This window comes from Phyllostomus discolor, chromosome 14 (genome assembly GCF_004126475.2).
Source record: "Phyllostomus discolor isolate MPI-MPIP mPhyDis1 chromosome 14, mPhyDis1.pri.v3, whole genome shotgun sequence".
In the NCBI taxonomy this organism is placed as follows: Eukaryota; Metazoa; Chordata; class Mammalia; order Chiroptera; family Phyllostomidae; genus Phyllostomus; species Phyllostomus discolor.
The window spans coordinates 43848212-43871525 of record NC_040916.2 but is presented as its reverse complement, the minus strand read 5'-3'; the positions used below and the strand labels follow the sequence as shown (position 1 = coordinate 43871525).

The 23314-nt window shown below is 50.0% G+C and overlaps 1 protein-coding gene across 26 annotated transcripts in view; it reads right to left on the bottom strand.

Moving 5' to 3' along the window:
• The window catches only part of LOC114489047 (phosphodiesterase 4D interacting protein), a 205775-nt gene that overhangs the window by 14431 nt on the left and 168030 nt on the right, over positions 1-23314 (bottom strand). For 12 of the 26 annotated variants that reach the window (XM_028503060.2, XM_036015708.1, XM_036015709.1 and 9 more), the window contains 12 exons: positions 19677-19909; positions 16329-16764; positions 15310-15502; positions 14310-14429; positions 12906-13434; positions 10993-11228; positions 9934-9985; positions 8454-8677; positions 7662-7814; positions 5483-5668; positions 1994-2245; positions 627-764 (listed from right to left, as the gene is read on the bottom strand). In XM_028503060.2, the coding sequence (XP_028358861.2) occupies positions 627-764; positions 1994-2245; positions 5483-5668; positions 7662-7814; positions 8454-8677; positions 9934-9985; positions 10993-11228; positions 12906-13434; positions 14310-14429; positions 15310-15502; positions 16329-16764; positions 19677-19909 (2752 nt within the window). Of the gene's footprint in view, positions 1-626; positions 765-1993; positions 2246-5482; positions 5669-7661; positions 7815-8453; positions 8678-9933; positions 9986-10992; positions 11229-12905; positions 13435-14309; positions 14430-15309; positions 15503-16328; positions 16765-19676; positions 19910-21782; positions 23191-23314 lie in introns of those variants that run through there. The other 14 variants (XM_036015710.1, XM_036015716.1, XM_036015725.1 and 11 more) reach the window with 5 other exon arrangements.

Genomic DNA, 23314 nt, shown 5'->3' with positions numbered 1-23314 from the left:
GTCAGAAGACACCCCTTCTGTGCCTCCGAAGATACTGTCCCAACCCAGCACAAAGCCCCGAGGACTCGAGTCCCGGGCCTAAAGGCCGGTGGGCTGAAGGCCTGGTTTCAAGTCCTCTTGTGTGGGGGGGGTCGGGGCGGTCCTCTGCTGCATTGTCACACCCTCGCTGCAGTCGTTAGGGAGGCACGTGCCCCTAAACAGCTGCTGCTGAGCTGCGGGCAGGACAAGGTGTGTGGAAGGAGCGGCACCCCAGTGACTGCACATGCGGGGAGTGGGGGCAAGGCCACCTCAGTAAGTGGCTGGGGGAACGTCTCTGAGACCTGGCTCTATCACTTGCCAACCACACGACAAGGGCGCAGAGGGGTCAGCAGGAAGCAGATTAAGAATGGGATGAGAAGTCAGAGGGCTCTGGGCCAGACCTTGCTGGTTCTGCTGTGAGGAGAGTTACTCTCTGAGCTCCTCTCCATCGTCCAAGTAAGGACAACGGTGCTTGCCCAGCTGCCGTGCTGGGCTGTTTGCAGGGAGCAGAGCACTGTGCTTTGAATACTGCGAAGCCCTGCCTGAGGGCCCTCCCTCCAGACCTCCCTAATTACGACCAGAACCCGGGCGCCCTGGGCCTGTCCTACCGCTTCCGCTCCCACGGGCAGTGGAGCTGAGCCGGTGTTCCAGCTGCTCCCGCAGGCGGTCGTTGATGCAGATGGACTCCTCCAGGCGCTGGCGCAGGTTCCGGATCTCACCAAGATGCTCCTCTAGCAGGTCAGCCCCTGCAGCCCCCCACCAGGACAGGAGAGAGGTGGGAGACAGAGAATCCTGGTCACAGATGGGGCCCATTTGGGGTGGGGCGGGGGCGGGGGCCTGGGACACTGGCCTCTCAGCAAGATTCCTAAATATCGCCACCCTTCCTCTGCCAACTGCACCCTCTCTCGCGGGCACCCAGGAACACAGGACAGCCAGGTGCTTGTTGGCAAGCCCTGTGGCTTCCTCCCACACAGGGCTAAGTGCACGGGAGATATCAGCGTGAGTGTGCAGGGCGTGTAAGGGTTCCACATGGTTTAGGAAGATAACTGAAGTCTGTGGACAGGGCCTGCCTGGCATCTGGAAAGGTGGGGCCACCTCCTCAGCGTGACTTTGGGTGTGACAGGGAAGGTATCACACTCCACTAATACCTCTCCTGTCTGATACTTGATTAAACGTTGTTTAGCAAGAAACAAAGCTCTTCCTCCCTCTCTGAGAGAAGGCCTCAGGTCAAATGTCACGAACATAAACTCATCCGTGTGGTTAATGGTCCTGAATGCTGCCCTCCAGTCACCATTAATGGGACAGAGGGAAGGACAGCCTGCACTGCTCTGAGAGGAGGAAGAAGTGCCCCCAAGGGAAAGATCAAAGATGCAGAAACCAGAAGTGTGAGGGGCAGGGAGGCGGGGAGGGGGTGTTGCTAAAGGATAGACTGTAGAAGCACCATTTTGCTTCGGGCTCCGTCCTTTTCTGAAACTGACTGTCGTCTCACTGTTGGAACTGAGCTGCACCCCAGCGTTCCCGAGTAGCTACCTGCCCACGCGGTGCAGCAGCTCCCAGCCCTGACCGGGACAGTAGCAGTGATCGCTGAGGGCAAGTTTGAGCTGGGTGTTCTGCTCAGGGCATACTTGTGGGGTTGGAGCTGTGCAGAAACAGCCACCCTTTCTGGAACGATTTCTGACTGCCGGAAGAGCATTCTGGGAGTGCTGGCACCTGGCATTCTGGAAGGTGCTAGAGTGGCTGTCAGGGGTCCAGATGCAGGGAGAGAGGGTGCGAATGTGAGAGCACAGTGTGGGGCGGGGGCTGACTCTCCCACAACTGCACAGCAGGGAGGCCCTGGGCTGGAAGGATGAAGGCTGCTGGGAGCATGGCCACGCCCCTTCATTGCACCCCACTCTGAGCCAGGGCGAGAGAAGACATGAAAGAGCCCTGCCCAGGGAGGAAAGGGGGAGACTGTGAACGGGACGTGTTCTCTCACCTGTGGGTTTGGAGTTCAGCTGGCACATGGAGGAGCCTGAGGAGAGGTCCCCGGACACACTCCCTCTCTGAGGCCTCATCACATCCCACTGGCCACTGCTGCCCAGGTACCGGGGCTCCAGGATTCCGCCCAGCTCTAGGGTGCCCCTTGGAGGAGAGGGGGGCTGGGCAGCGTTGAGGTGGTGGGAAGAGCTGGCTTCTGAGTGGTTGCTCCGCAGCGTGGCTGGGGAGGCGGGGTGGCCAGTGCTGACACCTGAGTGGAAAGGAACATGGGTGAGAAACACCACCAGAGGAGAAGCGTGTGGTTGCTAAGAACGGACATTGAACAGGACGTGTGGGACGTCAGCCATACTGCAGCCCACTGCGCACACCAATTAGACGGAGACTCACAATCTGGACGTCGTGTGTTTGCCATCCTGAGACACCAAGAGGCAGGGGACGAATAAAGTAGCTGCAAGTCACCAGTGGAAACAAAAGAGCAGCCCAGCGGCCCACCCCTGGCTCCTGCAGTGATCCCTACGACAGAGTCCGGGGGCAGGGGGGGTTCTGGGGTAGAATTGACTCGAGAAGTCAGGGCGCGAGGCGTGACAGGGTGTAGCAGGGAGCGCACCCGAGAACAGGACCGTTTTGTTGGCCTCTGGGTACCTGCCTTCCCCAGAAGGTGACCAATCATCTCCCCCTTCTCCTTTGGGGCCGTGGGAGAAGAAAGGGCACGTGAGATCCAGGTAGAGGTGGTCGCCCCAGTTCCTCCAGACCAGAGACCTCTCTGCTGAGTCTGGGGGAGGCGTATGGCAGGCAAGCAGTGCCTGGGACCCCCCCAACGGGACTCATCTCTCCTGTCTAAAGGGTCATTGAAGACTCTTCCATGGAGGGGGAGGGCCTTTTCTTTCTTAGGCTGGTGCTTTCATGGATCTTGGGAAAGCATGCGCCTTCCCCTGAGCCCCATCATCACGGCTTCTGCGCAGAAGAAGCCCAGCTTGGGGAGAGACAGCGAGGGGCTGGCAGGCCTGTAGTTCGGGTCACTCGTGCTCATGTGATTGCTTTCTTCCAGGGATTATACACGCGGGCAGCGGGGTAAACAAGTAGCTCCACCAAAGCAAACACAAGTGCGGTCAGATTTCCTGCAGCCACGCCAGACTCCTCTGAGGGGTTAGTGCCATCGGCACTTGCCAGTTTTTATCTCCGTTTGTAGCTGGTTCTCAAATCTGCCTGCATGATGGAAATACTTGGGACAATGCAAAAATATATGAATATGCTGATGCCTGGACCCCCAGAGATGTTGCCTCAGCTGGTACTGGGCACGGCTTGGGCACTGGGTGTTTGTGAATCATCCCAGGGGGCTGTAACAGGCTGCAAAGTTCGAGAAGTATTGTCATCGGGTCTTCCCTTCCCCAATTTGCAAAATGCAGGTTTTTAGCAACTCTCTGCAGTGGGGTCTTGTATTTTGAAGAGGATGAAACACATAAGCCTCTGAATTTTACTTTCGATTCAATAAAGATATGATTTCCTACCCTTTCGACCCCAACAAGGCAAAGGGGGAAAGGAGCCGTTGACGGTCACTTACTTTCTAACCAAGGTCGAGGGAGAGTCCAAGGCTCTCGGCACCATGGTCACTGTTCTCACCCCCAGTCTCCCTGGCCACACAACACAGAGCATGGCCACCAGCCTGGCAAAGACCCCAGACAGACTCTTGCTCGAGGTTTTAGCCCCGCAGCGACCTGAGAGCCCCCACGCACCACTGTCCACGTGGGGGCTTGTTCAACACAGAAAGGAGAGCTGGTGACCGATGGTCCCTCGGAGAGGACCGCACCTCAGGAGGGCAAAGGAAGGACTACAGTCTCCCTCATGAACGCTGGGACCACCGCAACTCTGGCCAACGCCTCAGACTACATGTGACTTCAACCCACATCACCAGGCCCCTGTCTATGCAGCACTCCCCTAGTACGTTCCCCTTTGCACCACTGACAACTGTGGGTCGGTAAAGGGGAAAAAGTAGGCTGGAGGACTCTCTTGCCATTTTGGCACGGGACAGATTTGTTATCCATCAGTGGCCAGCTCCAGAACTGCTACAGCAGTAAGTTCTAGGTCAGACACACCAGCACTTTCCACTGACCTCTGAAGAGAGGGAAAGAAAATTGTTACAAGGGGCCTCCAGAATTTGTTTGGCTGAGCTCGGCTCATGCTCTGAAGAGGACCCAGATTCGGGCCCATCTTTCCTACTTAGCAGTGACCTTGAACAAGCAGCTTCAGTTCCTTGAGCCTTGGGTCCCCTCTCTGGCTCTCCCTACCATGCAAGCCGAGTGAGGCTCAGGTAGGATCAGGTCTGTGTCGCTACAGAAGCCTGGACTGCTGCGCTTGTGTGAGTGGATGAGCAAAAGGCAGCCTCTCAGACTTCCCTGCCTGCAGAAAGGAAGGTGTACAGACTCCCCTAAAAAGGGCGTTAGTCTGCCTCGTTCTGACAATCAAGCAGGGGGCAGTGTTTCCATTTTCAGGGTTGACAAAAGAAATAATTTCGTCCAAATGACATTTGAGGATTGAGACACACAAATCCTGGGCTGTGTTCCTAGGCCACTGGACTCCCTTTGTGTGGGATCCTTACATCAGTCTCGGCTCACCCGAGCTTCTCTGGAGGCACAAAATGTTCTTTTAAGGTCGTTGCAAACTGCTTTCTGTCATTTTTTTTAAAAATGCTACTAGAAAGCAGATTAATCGTGTGAGGTTCTTTTCTTATTTTTTCTAAGCTAGAATTGATCAAACACAAAAATAATTTTATGATGAGGCATCTGGCCCACACATACAACGAGCCCTTTTTCAAAAAGTAACCGTACACCGTTCACGAACTCATGAACCTGTGACTACATAACACCAGCTCTCTGTGAGTCAGAGGGCAGAATTCACAGCAGACACCACAGCTGTGCTTCTGGTTCTAGTTGCCCTGCCCGGCCAGGGGCAGAAATGAACCTTGTGCACTAGGAAGACGGGATGTTACCTCTCCTGAATCCCTCTACCACCACCTCTTGTGGCCTGCGCTTGAGGAAGTCAGGATGTGAACTTGACTTAAAGCATTTCACAGCAGGAAGATACAACGGCCACGGAAAGGATCCCACCGAACACAGCCATCTTTGTCACGGCCGCTTCATCATGCATGGGCCGGGCTCAGAGCTCTCTCCCGCGCCCTGCCAACAAGCACGTCACTGGCGCGTCAGGCTTTCAGCACACCTAGGGGTGTGCTACACTGGCAGTGGAGGGAGGAGCTCTAGGTCTAGGGCCTGGAGAACAGATGAGACACACACCCCGGAAAGACAACAGTAAGAACATTTACAAAAAAAAAAAAAAAAAAGCAAGCAGAGTTATCCTGCCACCATCCACTGATAATGTGTATCCCTAGGCTGTGTGCAGGGGAAGCTCTGCCATCAAGCCATGCAGAGCCACACGGGGTCGGGGAGAGGGCTGCCACTCGCAAGCACACAAATGCGGCGGAAGTGCTCACTTTCTCCCAATTGCTTCTGCAGCATCTGCAGCTCCTGTTGCGCCTCGGCCAAGGAGACCGCGGGTGTCTCACAGCAGCCAAGGAGGGGAGGGCCAGTGGAGCGGAAAGGCAGGAAGCTGGGTGGAGCTGAGGGCAACGGTGCCTGGGGGAGGCTAACCAGCATGGGGATGGAGGGAAAATGAAGGCCTGGAAACAGAAAGTTAGGGAGAAAGTCGAGACATCATTAGAGAGAAAGGGAGAGAAAGGAAAGGGTAAAAGATGGAGAAGATGAAACTTCCCTGACCAGCTGTCTTCTTGGGAAGTTGCTGTCACTCAGCATGGTGCTGCCTGGGACGGCTAAGAGTGACCACTGCCATGGCTAAGGGTGAGCACTGCCACCCAGGAGGCTGGCCTGGCGGCCTCTCCTCCTTCTCCCCTGCCAGGGCCACCCTGCGTACACAGTCTGTGCTCATCTTGACAACAGCGGCTACAGAAGGCAAGGTGGCATTACGGTAACCTGGGGAGCCACTGCTTCCTCCCAGCAACCCCGGGCAGAGCCAGGTCAGGGCAGCTGTGTCTGAGAGCTTTCAAGGGCTCCAGGGTGCTGCTCTCTGCAGGTGCCTGTCCTTGCCCTGTGCCAAGACTCTCTGTATTCCTCGAGTTCCTTTTCTGAAAGCATCGGGGCTCACCCTGAGGCAGGCAGGAGTGGACCAGGACTGTGGGAAAATTTGCATTATTAAAGCACGCAATTCAAGACTCTGATGGAAACAGATTTCAGAATCCCAAAGCCATATGTTCATTCACCAAATGAAAAACAGAGGCCTCCACAAAGAGACTTGGACAGAGTGGCTCACAAACCTGTCTGGGCATTCGTATCACTTGGGAGGAATTCCTCACACGCACAGACTCCGTGAGCCTCAGTGCAGACCTGCTGAACCACAAACTCTGGGAGGAGAGCTTGGACATTTGCCCTGAAACAAACCTTTACAGGCTGTCGTTATGCGGCTCACCTACAGAAAGGTCTTTAGGAGCCCTGGGAAGTTCTGATGTTTGAATCTGCCTCTTCTTCCCTAAAAACAGTTACAGGGCAGGCATCCCGAGGAGGGAGCAGACACTAAGAGTGACATGTGGCGAATGTCTCACGTGGAAGAGGATGCTCACGTTCTAAGCCATACTCGCTGGCCCAGGACGCTGACACGGTATCAGAGCAGTACTGCAAAGACACTCGAACTGCCAGGTGACACAGCCCAGGCATCCTCCAGGGAGGCATTCTGATTTTAAAACCCTTGGCCTTCTGCTCTGTTTGACCCCAAAGCGTTTCTGCAGATGTCTACAGCGCTGGGTGAGCGGCCTCTCCCCGGGAGTTCCTGGTCCGGCTGCTGCTCACTGTGGCCGAGAAACTTGAGCCCAGGCTCAGGAAGACGCATCCTACTCCTTAAGATTTGGGCAGACTTGTTCTCAGGAGAGATGGGGTGACAGAAGTAAGCACTGTGCTTTCTGGGGTCACCTCTGCACAAATCCAACCTCACCACACACCGCCCTGAAGACAGCAGCCAGTGGGGGTTGGGCGTAGGAAGGCAAGACAAGGTTGGCCCTCTCCGGGCACGGTGGCTGGTGCAGATCTGCAATGAAACAGCGCGCCCCTGCGCCTACGCTGAGGCAGGTAAGTGAAATGTACCTCCCTAACTGGCCCCAGGGTACGCACCATATACATGTCAAGGACTGCCACCCCATTCCTAAATCCCGAATGAACGGAATCTTGCCTGGGGATACTGAGGCTCCTCAGCCAGGAAGTACGCAGCCCCACCTACTGCGAGGCTATGGCACAGATAACATGGGTAACACGTGCAGGGGAGCAGTAGACGTGAACTTCCTTCTTTCCCTTTGGCACTATAACCCTGGGAGAAATATTTTGCCCCTTCGCTCCCCAGGATGAAATGAGAGAAGGAAATGAAAATGTTTATTAGCTAACTACTGATCAGAATTGGTAGGGATCTCAACGTCTGTTGTGGATTACTGATTTTTCTAAAATGTTTCAAACAACAAAAAGTCAGACACAGTGAATGAGGATGGTCTCTTCACTCTGTCTAGGATCTAATGCAAATAAGCCCCCAAGAGTGCAAACATCTGTCCCTGAAGAAAAGTCAAACAGGCAGCTGGGGGAGGGGAGACGAGGCCCCTGCCGGCTGACGGTGCATACCTGGGTGGACCTGGCTGGCCTCCTGGGGGCGGTTCTGGGGAGCAGGCAAGCTGACGGGGTTGCTGCTGGGTTCGGCCTTAGCCCCCGGAGGGGTGGTGGTTGATGATGGATTAGAAGACAGTACAGCAGAATGACTTGAATGATGGATGGAATCTACAAAACCCATGAATGAAAGAAAATGATGTTCTACAGAGAACTGGAATCTGTCCTGACAGTTAACTAGGGGAAACAGGGAGGAGCCTCGCTTTCGGGGAAGCACCAAGCACAAGCCCTGTGAGCAGGATTCATTTCCTTATGCACAGACAGCTCCCTTAGTGAGGCAAGCCGCCTCAGAGGTGATACGGGGCAGAGAGCCCTGAAACCAGGAAAATGCACCTCCTATAGTACAAGGCCAGCGTGCAGCATGTGTGGGGTGCTGTTCAGGAGCTGCAGCTAACGAGATCACTGCAGGAAGGCGCAGATGTCCCATCCTAAAGAAGGAGGTCAGCCAGACAGATTCTGTGCTCAAGAGGCAGTGGGGAAGAAAAGTCTGTATGAGCTTCCTCCTCTCCCCGCTGGGGCTCGCCTTGCCTCTAACAGCATGCCCATGCTGTGCTATGGAGACCCGGTGACAGCGGTCACTTGCAGAGTCAGGAGCACAGCAAAGATCCTGACCCACCGGGGCCTGTGCTTGGCCCTTGGTCTCAGGCCATGTTTAGCCTGAGCCACACCAAGGTGGGTCTATAAGGCCTGGTTATGGAGGTCTCCTCTCAGCCTAGATAAAGCTGGTGCCACTCGGACAGTAGAGGCTACCTGGGTGGCCAGATGAAGCTTTCTTCTCTTCATAGTGTGTGTACTCGCTGGCTATGTCCATGTCAGAGCAGGCTTCCAGCTCGTCAGACAGGAAGGAGGAGCTGCTGGGAGAGCGGTGGGAGTCGGACAAGGCGCGGCTGCTGGAGGGCGTGAGGGAGCGTGCGTCCAGCTTGGCCTGCAGAACTTCAATCACTTTCTCCTTTTCCTGCAGCTCCCTGCTTAGCCTAGTGAGGTGAGGGAGGACAACAGGTGAAATCAAGGTCACCAGACCACCTAGCCTCGACTGAGGCACATGAGAAAAGCCACAGAAGTCAAGAGGACCAATTCTGCAGAGAATAATCGAAATAGCCCACCTCTGATTAGGGGTGTGGAGCAGGTGGGGTGCAGAGGGAGGGGAAGCAATAGCTACCCAGCGCACCGGCCACCTGATACGTTGAGGGCTAGCGGAGACTGGGCCAGCCCTCTGAGTGCACTGCTGCTTCAAGTATGGGCCCCACGGTGGCTACAGCCTGAGTGGTTCCCTGTCTCCAACAAGATGAGTACAGAACTGGAAGGCAGGCAAGCGCTGAGTAACATATAGCGGTTTGGCTTTGCCTTCACATCCAAGAGTGCAGTAAGTGAACTCATCTGGATGACTGAGATACAGACCACGTGTGTGTCTGATGGATTAGAAATGAAAATAAAAGCAAAACCAAAACACTTTGTCTGCCACCACGGTATTTTGAGAAGCACTGTAAGGCGTAAAGCACACTCATGACACAAAGTGTCTGAAACGAGTGGCTACAACCCGGGACCCATTTTATTGTGTATCATGAGGCCGCTGTCTGCAGTGACTCATTGAAAACTGGTTTCTAAGGCACTGCAGTGACCCAGGGATCGTCAATGGCTAGGCCTTTTTCACTAGGAACTGTAATACAATTATTTTTTTCCAAAGAAATTGGGCAGCTTTAAATGAGCTGCCAACTCAACTGAGAGAAAGCCAACGTGGTGAAAAAGTACACCCTGGTCTTTAAACTCATGGCGGGGGTGGGGGGTGGGGGTTGTGCCTGGGGCAACAGGCACACGATGCAGTGTGCAGATAATGTTTTATTGAGGTGTACGCTTGAAACTTGTATGGTTCTAAGAACCAATGTCACCTCAATAAATTCAATTTAAAATGTAAATAAATATACAGGGGAGGGGAAGCAGAAGAGACCCTTGGGGATGGTAAGGAGCCCCCAGATCTGGTGAGTTCACTTTTAATCAGGCTGACTCTATGTAGCCAAGCCTGGAGAATAAATATGCAAATAGAAATCAACAGGATTGTATCAAAAGAGGGTAAAGAATTAGGTTAAAAGCAATAGTAAAGTGTTCCACGAATAAATGAACTCATCACAAGTGGCACTCTCCTCCTCCTCCGCCCACCCCAGCTGTGAAGTCGCAGCCACGCCGAACTCCTCGGGCTTGTTCCTTGCCCCTGACCAGACCCTGTTTGGATTACCTGAGGGCCAGAGGCTCCAGTCCAGCTTGATCTTTCTCACTTTTATGATCTTCTGCAAACCAAAGTCAGAAAACAAACAGTAAAAAAAATTAAGCAGGTTCCACTTCGCACATTATAAATGCAGAAGGCTATTTGGGTAGAGAATAAGGATTGTTCTGTGTGGGTCCCACAGGTGCGGGAGGGTTATTCTGGGAGGCCTCGGAGAGTGTCTTTAGTGAAGAGGCCCAGCAGGCTTCCTGAGCTCACTGGGCAGGCCGTCCGGGCCTGGGGGTCACCACCATGACTTCCTCTGCCCTGAATCAATATGAAAAAGTTCAAAAGGCATTTGCCCAGCTTCCCTCTGGAATGACCCAGCCTCCAAGCCTGCCCTACACTGCCTGCCAGTTGTACAGCTGGTGTCCCGTCCCAGCTTCCCTGTAGAATCTACTCTTTGCCTAAGGTGAGTGACAGCCCAGTCCCACTTTACTGGCCCCGAAGACTGACCCTGCTGTACCCAGGAAGTTCTCTCTAAGCAAAGAGCTCCAATAGTAACCAACATCCTTAGCCGTTGTACTACGATGATCATACTAAACCATGTCCAAAAGGGCATGGTGCTGTAGCTATTGGATATTTGAACTACATTCATGTATGATACCATGCAATAAATAAAGAAAGAGAGAGACCAAAAAGGTAAGTCATTTGCCCAAAGCAAGTTCATGGCAGCTCCAGGCTAGAGCTTGGGTCTTGAAGTTCTAGGCTCAGGGCTCTTTTCAGTATCACAAGGTCCTCTGACCTCATCTCCCTTTCTCCCCACTAGCACTGGATGGATGCAGCAGCCTCCCTCCCTGAAGGTCACATTCCATGGATGATGAGGTCCCTAGAGCAGTAATCAAGACCCCTCCAGCCCTGTGTGTCCCACTGCCGTGCTTCCCACCATTCTTACTTTCAGGCCTGATCCTGTAAAGGCCTCGGGGAATGACGTGAAAGCTGGATGCTGAATTTAAAGGCTGAGGTGGAGGTGTCTAGGCCTGGGGCCATGACAGTGACTGAGAGTGTCCCAGAGCCCTGTGGCCAACTTACTGGTGCTGAGCTTGCTGCTGAGCCGCTCCGTCAGCTGGCTTCCCTGGGCAAGCTGCTCCCGGAAGCTCTGCCCCAGGTAGTAGTCAATGTCGTTGCTCCTTAGGAGGTCCTCAAAAGCTTTTACTGTATCTTTTACATGCTGGGCGAGAAGATAACAGATACCTCTCCCTTCTCGTATTTTCTGGCGTAAGTAGGATAGTTCTCGGGCCTGATCCTGAATCAGGGAATCATATTTCCTAATGCAGGGATAAAGAGGAAAGAGAAAAAATGGCAAAGAGTGAATGATAGGTTACTGGGGCTTCCAACATGACTTCTGTGAGAAAATCTCTAAGGATCTCCCCCAAGTGGGGTTCTGGCACATAAGCCAAAGAACAAGTGTTTCAAAATAAATTCTGCTCTGGCAAACCACTGCATTAAACAGTTTATGCCACTGTTCTGTATATGTTAGTCATATGACGGAAAGTGAATAGTAAGTTCTGTGGGGGAAAGATGGCCATAAGCTTTTACACCCCTAACAGCACCAGTATAGCGTGGACTCACAGGCGATACTCAATAAATACTAAGCATATTTATTGAGTACATACTAAGTACATGCTAAAACTAAACTGAGTACACTCACTTAATCCTAAACCTGGAGAGGACCTTCCATGTGCTGCTCTATTCATTCCTAAGACCATCTGTATGGACGGCAGGCTATATCACAAAGACGGCCATTCCACAGCTCCCATTCCGTCACCCCTCGGACGCGAGGCTTTGCCGCTCTTTCACTGGCAGGTAGAGGCTATTCTCCATCTCCTTAAATCCAGCTGGGCTCTGTGACTACTTTCAACCAAATAATACAGTGAAAGGGACACCGTGCCACATCCAGAAGTTGGCCTGGCAACTTCCACTTCCTGTCTCTGGGAAGCCCGCTGCCACGCAGAAGTGAAACTACACTGAGGCCACTCCCCTATGAGAAGCCCAAGCCATGAGGAGAGACCCGGGGACAGAAGCCACATACGTGGAGAGACAGAGGAGCCAAGGAGCAGAGTCACCAGACTTGTCAGCGAAGGAGCCGTGTCCAGCCCCGCCAGACCTTTCCGATGACTCCAGCCCTCTCCACCCGCTGATGGCAGCCACAGGAGAGACCCCCAAGCGAGAGCCACTCCGCTGGGCGCAGTCAATCCCCGTAGCTGTTGTTTGCATTTGGGGCTGGTTTGTTACTCGGCACAGATAACCAGGAGGGATGCTGGATGGCTAGCTACCCAGCGTTTTTTCAACACAAAGTATCAAGAATAGTAAGAATTATGGCAAATAGTACCAAGAGCTTAATAGAGGGTCTGGCAAAATAATGCCCCTGCTTTATTATAAAGTCATAAGCATGTAATTCTGTAACATAACAATACCAAACTCGAGCACACCATATGACATTTTAGGTGAAATGTTCAAATTAAAGTTGTAAGTTATTACCAACCACACTCAAGCAGGCACTACTTTTGCCAGACCCTGCATATGCCAGGTGTTACTCTAAGTGCCTGTACTAATTCACTAAAACCTAATAACTACCCTTTGAGATAACTTCTCTTATATCCTCATTTAACAAACAAGAAAATAGGCTCAGAAAGACTAAGTAGGTCGCACGGCTCTTAAGTGCCAGAGCCAGGACCCACACCTAGGCAGTCTGACCTCAGTCTCGCTATGACACTGTCTGTACTGTCACCTTACTAATACATTCCTGGGGGGAAGTCCTACAGACCCGGCCCCTCCAGGACGGGCCACCCTCCAGTGCCCTGCCGGTTGCTTCTGTGTCCTTTCTTCAGACCTAGGTCGGTTACTGAAATAAGCGCCCTGATGGGTTTTCTCTTCCACCTGCCTGGCTACCCCACTTCAAGCACAAACTCAGACATCATCAGTCATGCGAGGGTCCCCCTTACCCAGGCCACGAGGCTGATCTCAGCTCCTCAGCCAGCTTCCCTTCTAGTCCGGTTTTTGGGAGCTGGGCCTCCAGCTGGGACACTCTCTGGATCAGACTCTCCAGATCCTTTTTGGCCTGAAGGCCGGGGGGGTAGAAAGCCCCAGTGCCATCAGACAGCCACCCCTCATCCTCGTCAGTGACACTATGCGGTGAAGATCCCTCGAGGGTGCCAATGGCCTTCAGCTTTCGGGGTCTCTCCAGACTGGACGAATAATCACTCGTTACTGAGAGAGATCGGACCCGGCTCTTGAGGTTTTGGATGACCTTGTTGGCAGTCTGTAGCTGGGCCTTCAGATCGCTGATGTCTTTACGGAGGACAGAGACGTCTTCCGACTTTCCGTATGCCTGAAAGTCCTCCTGCTTTCCCAGCTGGCTCTCCAAGGGCTTCCTCCCCGGGGGGCCGGCCGGTGTCGAGCCCAGGTGCTCCTGCTGAGAGCACAGCCCCTCCGTGAGGACTGTCTCCCTGGGGCTGTCGTGCTCCTCACACTCTGAGGAAAGACAAAGATGGCTCCTGAACAGAGCTGGGCAGGCTACCGTAGCCTCTCCCTTCCCGGGGAGGCAGGTCTGGTCAGTAATTAGGACAGCGACCCTTGCAGCAGCACTGTGTTCAGCCCTGGCCCCGGACTAGCATTCAAATACAGCACTTACCCTCCCAACTTATCCTCCCTGCACCTGCAGGCAGGTGCGGTCCCCCTCTGTGTTCCTGAGTGCCTTCCCCCTCTTCTCGATTTCAGTTTGGGGGGTGTCCCTACAGTCAAAGTCCTTTTATAATAGGGAAACAATTTTAACTTACGATTTGCATATTCCCAAAAGCTCATTTGGTCTTTTCAGTAATAAATAAGACTTAGTATTTTTTTTTTTTTCGATAAAAATCAATTGGCTAGAACAGTTCTTTCCTTAACAGCAGTATGCTGGAAACTAACTCTAGAAATTCAAACTCACACTAAGCCTCATCTTGGGCAAGAGTTTTCCTCCTGCCCTGACCGGATGGCTCAGTTGGTTAGGTGTCGTCCTGCAAAGCAAAAGGTTGCTGGTTTGATTCCCGGTCAGGGCACATGCTTGGGTTGCAAGTTCGGTCCCTAGTCGGGGTACATATGAGAGACAGCCAATCAATGTTTCTCTCTTACATCAGTGTTTCTCTCCATCTTGTTCTCCCTCCCCTCCCTTCTCTGTAAAAGTAAATAAATAAAATCTTAAAAGAAGTTTTCCTCCAAACTCCCCTTCCCTCTCTGGACCCGTGCCCTCTTCAGTCTACTCGTCCACCCCCCACCCCTCCTCCTCATCAGGGGGGAGCCTGGCCAACAGCACCCGGATGTGAAAGCTGACTCTGGGGGGGAAGGTGAGCCCACAAGTATGCCCTTACCGGGGCTGGTGCTCTCTTCCCGCTCAGCCTCATTCTCACTGCGGCCACAGGTCTCATAGCCCAGGTCCTGGAGGTCCACCTGAACCTTCTTGCTGACCTGCTTCACCGAGGATTCACCTGCTTGGGAGAGACAGAGGGTGTTACAGGGAATCGGAGTTTCTCACATACTCAGTGGCACATACACTGGCCCCTCGGGGCGGGACGTCAGACCCAGAGTGGGGCAGGTGCTTCTTTGGACTCCCGAGGTAGAAGAGACCACCCTCTCCAGGCAGCAGGACTTCCTCCACCAGGATGAGCCTTTGTTCACCACAGATGACCTCCCCCACGGACAACCTAGCTTAGTCAGGACTAGATCCCCTTAGGCGGGTATTGCATCCTCTCATCTCTAGAAGCCCCAGGGCAACTGGCAAGTGCCTTGTCCACAGAAGCTCAGTAAATACTCCAACAGAGCCGATCTAATTTAGAATCCCAAGACATCTATATCTGCACTGTCCAATAAGGTAGCTACTAGCCACATGTGACTATTTTATGTTAAATTAATTAAAGTTAAATAAAACTTAAAACCCCCAACTTGAAGTAGCCAGGTTTCACGTGCTCAATAACCACATGTGACATAGATACAGAACATTTCCATCACTGCAGGAAGTCCTACAGGAAAGCACCAATTCTAGACCAACAGCGATGATGTATTTTTGAAGAATCTAATGTGGTGCAAAGAGAAGCAGAAGAGAAACAATTAGTGTATGTGAGTGAGGTAAAGTGGTTCTGACTACACCAGAAATCACCAGACCTTGATATTAGCCCATGGCCTCCCTACACTCCCACTGCAAACATCCTTCTCTGCCATCTGCAAACTAAATTAAATAGCCACTTCCACAATTTTAGGACCATGGTCAAGATTGGGTTCTTTTCAGGTTGGGGCAGAAAAGTGAAGTTTGCAAAGCATGTAGCTTCTCAGGCAGAAGACAAGCACTTTGGTGATTAGGAACTTAAGACTTACTGAACATGACTCTGTACTTCTCCAGCTGATTGGCCTGGGCAAACACAGTGGCTTCTGATATCAGCAGCTTCTCCTGGAGATCTTGATAGCGTTGTTTGCATTGTGCCAGCTGGGAACGCAGCTGTTTGGTGGGTCCTGGGAGGCTGAATTCTGACTGTGGCCCAGGACCACGGGCTTGGGGCTGGTTACCCAGCTGTGGAAAGGAGCCAGCACAGGGAAGTGAAGGGATGCAGGCAGTCTGAGGTCATCCCCCAGGCGCTGAGGGCTACTTCCCCTCCTGAGCCCTGTGGGCCTGTCACAGCACTGCTCAGGCCATTTGGCAGTGACTTGCTTTCCAGAGGGAGCTCCTGGAGAGCTGAGATAATGTTTTATTCATCTCAGCATCTACAGCACGCAGCACAGTGCCAATCGAGTCCACGGAGGAGCTCTCAGTAAATGTTTGTTCAGTGGTTGGAAAGAGAACGGGTAGAAACCTCCACCCATCTCCCGGCATTCCTGCCCCAGCTGTCCTCTCGGAAGCCTCAGCAAAGCCCCTCCCCTTAAAAAGGATCCTCATAACCTCCTCTGAGACTTGGGGACAGACACCTGTGATGAGCTGTGATGAAAATGGCAGTGATAAGGGAAAGATGTCATTACACACCACCTGTCTGGGCTGCATTAAAACCTCATGCATCCCTATCCAGCATCCTACTGAAATGATCTGTTTGTGTGCCGTCTTTCCCCTCCACACTGAGTAGCTGAAGGACAGAGACCAGGTCTTATTGCTTCCTGCCAACACCTACTGTGTTACTAGGAAAGTAATCATGTGAAACATATTTATGGGAATTAATTACTCAAGAAATATTTATGGGATAATGTTGCTAAGGCTGAATATGTGAAGAATATCACGCCCACTGCTTGGGGTGCAAAGGTGCCCTTCCCTGGTACCTCCTGACCCACGGGCAGAACTGCTTGAGGTAAAAATTGACACCTCCAGCCCTTCTACACAGGTCCTGCTGTCCATCCAACCCCACACTTACTTGGTGAGCATCCACTGCGAGGGCAGCCCCGAGGTCAAGGCTCTGGGGTCTGGGGCGGGGCCTCACAGTCACATCCTCCTCCTCTTGGCCTTGGGGCTTCCCAGGAGGGCCAACCAGCTCTGTGCTCTTCGTGTCGCTCTCCCTGGCCAGGTGCACAAGGAGCTCTGGATTAAGTTTACTGGTGCCTTCCTTGCTGCTCAGTACCAGCTGTTCTTTGAGGAGGTTGATGATGTTGTGGGCATTCTTCAGTTTTCCCTGGAGCTTTCTGAACTCAGCCTGAAGGCTCTTCTCATTCAGACCCCCTTTGGCCACCTCAGTCTCCACCATCGCCTCGCCCTTCTCCTTGTCCTCCTCAATCTCCCATCCATCAGACATTGCTTCTCCCATCTGCTCTTTCAGCTCTGCGTTCTCGAGGCAAAGGCTCAGCATAGTGTTCCTGCCGGAAGCATACATCATCAGGCCCAACTCTGATCTTGACCTCAGTTCCCAAAAGCCCATTTACCCACGTCTCACTCCATCACAGACTCAGAGACGCCAGAATGTGAACTGACTTCAGAGACCTACAATAACACTCTTATTTATAAACCAGAAAATCATGGCCCAGGAAGAGTAAGAGAGTTGCCTGTGCTCCCATAGCTACCTGGTGGCAGCATCATCGTTAAAAATCCTAGGCTTTAGACACCTGGTTTTGTTGTCTTTACCTGTGTCACACAGCCTGATACTCTAACTTTCTTTGGGCCCTGGAGTAAACAAGGGTACTTCAACTGTTAAGAAAAAAAAAATAATAAAGACCTTGCCTGGGACAAATTTGTTATTACGGACTCTACAGTTCTATTAATTACCATCAGTCAGTTTTCAACTACTGGACGAGACATTGGGACCCAGGAACACAGAGGAAACAAATAATACTAATCAGAACTTCAATTGAAGGAACTTTTGTAATTGCTTGCTTCATGTCTGACTGCCGTGAGAGAAGATCACCCTCATGAGAGCAGGGGCTCTGTCCTGTTCGCCCCGTACCCCCAGTGCCTCCACACCAGAGAAATAAAATGGACTCACCCAATAATTTTCACCAAGCCACTCTAGACCCACTTTGTCCTCCCAGCAAACCCTTCAGTGGGGTAGGTGGAAGCAATGAAAACAACATGGCTTTCACAAGGCAACTCACTTTAAAATAGGCAATTCACCTACCCTCTTTGAGCCTCAATCTCCATCTACATAAAATAAGGATTACGACATTTATCTAGTGGAGTTATTGGATGCATAAATGAAATTAATCTATGTGGTGGTTAGCTCAGGGTCTGCCATGGAGGATCATTTAATTCTGCTGAACCAGCTGCAGACCTGAATCCGAGGAAGTGCTTTTAAGGCCCACGAATCTACATTTTTGCTTAAGTTCACAGGTGCTTCTCAAGTGTGCTAAATGACGAGAAGAGGCAGAAGAAATGAGGAATTCACCACTTGAAGCACCAGCAGTTGGCTATGCCCCTAGATTCAATTTCTCAGAATCCTGAAGTTTTGGAACCAAGAGCAGAGCTCATCTAGTACTAATTAAGGAAGAAAATACTTTAGGACTTAGGACTTGAACAGACTATCTCTGAGAGGGTTTCCTCAATGGAGAAAAAGGGAGCTGGTATTTCACCAAAATTGAGGTGTAAGAAGGAGAGAAAGGGACACATGTGTAGTATAGAAAAACATTTAATATTTTAACTTTTTGCTTTGGGGGAAACCCTATTGTTTCACCATATAAACTAGTGAAAACAAAGCTCAACAAAATCTTCTCAAGAGGTAAGCTATGCATTAATTATATAAAGTCTATCTTCTGCAATATCAGGGAATCTTAAGGTTGGGTAGAGAGTTAAACGAGTCAGAGTTTCCAGCCAGTAACTCTTGGGAAAAAAGGAAAATAACCCTTGCCCTGGCTGGGTGGCTTAGTTAGTTGGGGGGCTGTTCCTCATACTCTGAAAGGTTGGGGTTCATCCCCATTCGGGGAGCATAAGGCAGGCAAACGACTGATGTTTCCCACGTCAATGTTTCTCTCTCTCTCTTTTTCTCTCCCGTCTTCTCTCAAATCAATAAATACATCCTTGGTGAGAGTAAAAGAACAGGAAAATAATCCATAAAAATATGTGCATGTGGTTTGACTGTGAGTTCAACTGTAGGATCAAAAGAGATAACAGTGTTCTTACCTCTGACAGCTCAATTGAGTTTTCATAGAACAGAGTTTAAGTAAAACTTATCCTTTAACTTAAATAGACTTTACAGAAAGAGATTCCAGGATAACTGTGAGTAAAAGAACCAGCAGAAAAGAACCATGAGCACAAGAATGATTCAAACATCGCCTGACAAAGTATGTGGTATGAAGGCAAAGCCCAGATTGTAGAAACTGGGGGCCAGGGGTCTAGCCCTGAACTCTTTTTTTTTTTTCAGCTTTTGTCACTTTATTGTTAACCAATGAATGTTATCCAACATTATAGATGTAACTGTAATAGCCCTGGACTCTTACGCAACCTTGAGCAAGTTACTAGAACTTTTTAGGCCTGAGTTTCCTCGAGTACAAAACAAGAACATTGGGTTAGATGCCAAGGTCCTCTCCAGTGCTACTGTCATTCTACCATTCAGGGATGTTTCAGGGGCACCTAACAGGCGGGGAAGTAACAGGGCACGAATGAGAAGTTGTACATCTGCACAGCTGTGCCCTAAACAACAGGCCATGCTGATTATGGATAATCAGGGATGAATGAATAAATGAATTGACCCCATGTTACCAAAATGTTCCCAAGCATCTTTTGGGGGAAAAAAGAAAAAGGCATTAAAGACAATGTGGCCAATCTGGCCAGTGAATCAGCGATTTGCCACTTTTGTGAAGATACCAGAGATTAATAAAATTGCTGCTCTGTGATTCAAGGCCTCATGCTTCTGGGACAGAGCTGAGTACAGACGGAGTTTATTCTTCTCCTAAACTGTTCTGGTTGGGTACACAGCAGTAAAGGAGCCTGGATACCAGGAGATTCCTTATATGTTCCAGTCAATTCAAAAGAGCAATACCAGTTATACAACTAGATTTCCAGTCATGATTATCATCTAGATGGCTAATAATGAGCATTATCATATGGAATGAAAGCCAGCTTTATTTGAATAATTTGAATGGTAATTATTGATAATCCCCATTATCCAATATTATTCACTTTTCTCTAAAGATTTTGTAGAACCGCAAATGCCTGGAGCCTGGGACGTGGACCGAGAAGCCCCACGGCAGCGCGGGTGCTTTGGCTGCAGCAAGGCGAGTCCCTGGACTGTGGCGGCCTCTCAATTGGCAGGCTCCCCATCTCTGGGGGCGTGTCCTACCTGATGTGGGCCACCGAGGAGAATCCTGCTTCCTCAATTTGAGCCTTTAGCTCTTTCAGTTCCCCCTCAGCTTTCCTCTTCTCCTCTAAGTGCCGGTGGATCTCAGCTCTCAGGTGGAGCATTTCCTCCTGAAGACCCCGGTCATTTTCCCCTCCTGTCGGGGACGGGGAGGGGAGAGACACCTTCTGGGTCTCCACGGCTGCCAGACTTTTCTCCAAAGCCACTCTGATGAGCTGAAAGAAAATCATGGTTTAAAGAAGTCAGGTCATTGAAGAGGACCCAAGAGGAACAGCAGATCTGAGAGGCAGCCTTGAATGGGAACTAAAAAAGGCAGACCTAAAATGAGCTCCCTCCAAGCCTTCCTCAGCCATAAGGGCCCTGGAGACTGGTTTGGGTGGGGAGGACACCCTCTGTGAGCAGGAAGAATTGTTGCCATGGGCAGGAAGAGGAGATTCCAGAGGTGGGTGAGAAAAAAAAAAAACAAACGCAGCATATAATACAAAACAGATGCAAACAAATGAGGTTTAGACGGGACTGGAAAATGTGGGTGCTGTGATTCTTTTCCTCCTGAGGGGGCAGGTTTCCCTGAGAGTCTGCTCACAAGTCAGGAAGCTCCCTTGGCTCCAAGACACTTGAGTCCTTGACTGGGAAGATTAAGACTCCAGACCCCAGAGCTCAAACCCCAGGGCTGTGCCCTTAGCTCAGGATGATTCAGAGCGAGGACTCAGGGCGCTCAGCAGTCAGGAGTCACGGTCACAGAATCAGAATAGGGCAAAGCAGCAGGTAAGACAAAGCAAGCTCAATTTCATTGGCAGCAGGAGATCACACCCCACAACTGCTGGGAAGTTCAAGTGAGGCCACCCAGCAGCAGGCGATTTCACTGGTCAGTTAACCGCCCCTGTGCCCATGCTGCCCGCTAAACTCTCTCTACAGATCTAAGCAGTGAGAAGAAAACAGGAAGCAACAATTTCCCACCACCCTTTTTAAAAATACTCTTAAAGTTACTCCTCAGTGTTGCAACTAAAGCAGATCATATGATTTTTCCTCAAATGAGAATTTTTAACTTTTAGACTTTCTTATTCATCTTGGGCTCCTCTCCAATTTTCCCTATGCTTTTAAAAGTGCAGAAACCAAACTCCCAGTAAGATACTCAACTTAGTGCATGACCAATTATTTCAGTGCAAGACTTTGCCTGTCTGTCCACTACTAATCCTGTACCCCAATGTCACGTTGGCTTCTTTTTCCTCCCAACATTTCAAAGTTTTACCTAACTTCAGGTCAATTTTGACCTCCCAGTTTCCCGCCTCTCCCCGTAGCTGTTTCTGGGTCATGTTGTTTGTCATCTTTCATCTCGGTAAATATTAGGACTGTACTGGTCATTTATGAATTCATTCTGCCTATACAAAATTGTTTCCCAAGGTCCTCAAAATACTTATGTGCATCTCCATAAATCATGTAGCGGCTGCCTGATTAAGGACACATCATAGAATTAAATGCTTTATTCCTTCATTCAGGTCACAAATATGTTGAACAGAACAGGGTCCCAGGGACCATAAATGGGTCAGTGGTTGGTATGGCTGCTTGGCTCGGCACAAAGCTATTGGCTTTTGCTTTTGTGTGGTAACAGAGCACATAGTAAGATCCAGGTTTCTGGTGTGTGATGGGGTTGACTCACAGCATGTATGTGTGATGCGGTTGTAAAGAGACATGCATCCAAGTCAAAGATGAAAGAGATGAGCCAACACAATTGCTCATTCCCTAGGCACGCAAGCCCCCCTGGGATCGTGAGCCTGAGATCTGGGAGGCTCTGGAATGTCTGTCTCTGTGCCTCTGTTGCCAAACTGGGTCAGACTGGCGGCCATCCTGCATGTGTCACAAAGGCTCTGGGACAAAATTAAGGAAGGGGGATTGGATAAGACCACGTTTGAAAGTTTAGAACCTCAGCCCCCATTTAAGCTGTGTGAATCTGTCTATGTAAACTCTTTGCAACTAACCTAAGTACACAGTGCCATCCGCTTTGAACATGGGCACATTTCTTCTGTTCTAAACCTTAAGGGTTCCTTCTGCTTAAAAATAATGTCTAACTTTAAAGACACCTGCCTATTCTTAATGTGCCTTTTGGATGACTATCTTTTTCTATTGATTTAAATATATCTACTTTATTTAAATAAAAATGAAGACCCACGGAATGCTAACATTGAAAGGGACCATAAAGTCCATCTGGTCTAATCTCCCACCTGAAAACAAGAAAAGAAAGATCTGATTTGTTCCCAGGCTAATTTGCTTTTCATAGTACCATGTCAAAGGAAGCTTACTTTGGCTAACTTATCTTTAAAATTTAAATGCAAATGCATGAAGGCTAATATTTCTCCCCCCCGCCAATAAAAACCCAAATATGTGCGGTGGCAGTATAAATCCTTTATGTCTATTGTTAATTATATATCTTAAAGGGTTTTTCCCCTTTTCACATTTCCTAATTCATCTGTTCTGTTGCCTCCACGGTGTATAATTCAACTTTTTTGCATGTGTGCTGGGTTTCCATTTGCCCACAGAGGTCTACACGTAGTTCTGATCTCTTGTTGGAATAGAGCTGTTTTGTTTTTACCCCATCGCTTCACGTCTCTCACAATGTAAATCGGTTGTCTGACAGCATTAAGGACATTAAAGATATTCTTTCCTCAAGTTCGTCACACTAAGTCTACTGACTTTTCTCTCCTTTGATTTGAACCTTGATTCTTGATTAATTTTCTCCTGCAAAAGTTTAAGTATGACAGTAACTCATTACTCTAGTTTCTTTCACAGGAGTTTTAGGTGTTTACTACAGATCTTACAGTTGGTTGAGAATGGAAATTACCCTCATGGCCAGACCTGAGACTTCCTGAAGTGGGCGAGTTCAAATATAAGGATAAAGCAACTTGCTTTGGCCAAAAGGTGGTTCCTGCCTTGGAAGAAACACAAAGTTGGATGTGTTTGTTAGGGTACTCGTGTGTATGCTGGAGGTAGGAGGGCAGTTTTGTGTTGAGAATGAAGAAAGTCAACCTTTTAAGAACACAACTAGAAGAAGCTCAGGGCCTATATTCTTAAGGGACCATTTTCCTTGGAAACAAGCAAACACATTTTTGAGAAGCTGGACACAAAACAGTTATGGCAAAAAAAAAAAAAGCTTTATTTAATTAGTAGAAGAGTCACACCCTCAAGCTCCAGAAAAGTTGAAGTAAATTTACAATGATTTCACACACCTCTTACCCCAAACTGAAGATCTGCGTTTCAAGGGAAGGTGATGGAAAGCAAAATGGTGCTCACCCAACATATTCTTCATCCAATAGGTACATATACTTTGTCTATCATGAGTCAAGCCCCAATCCAAAGATTTTTTTAACCCCTAATTTATTATCTCCTATGCCAAGTAACAGGCAGACAGCACAAGGGAAACACAAATGCCCCCCCTAAAGGTTTATTTCAGGATGGAACTAACCTTCTCAAAATGTGCTGTGGTCATTTTCTCCATGCCAGGCTACAGGAAAAAAGGTTAAAGAAGAAATGACTTTACTGACCAGTTTGCCTACATCTGAGAATTAGAGTGAAGGCCTTGTCAACGAGAACCTGGCTCTCTTCATATCTGTGTCTCCTGTTCATTT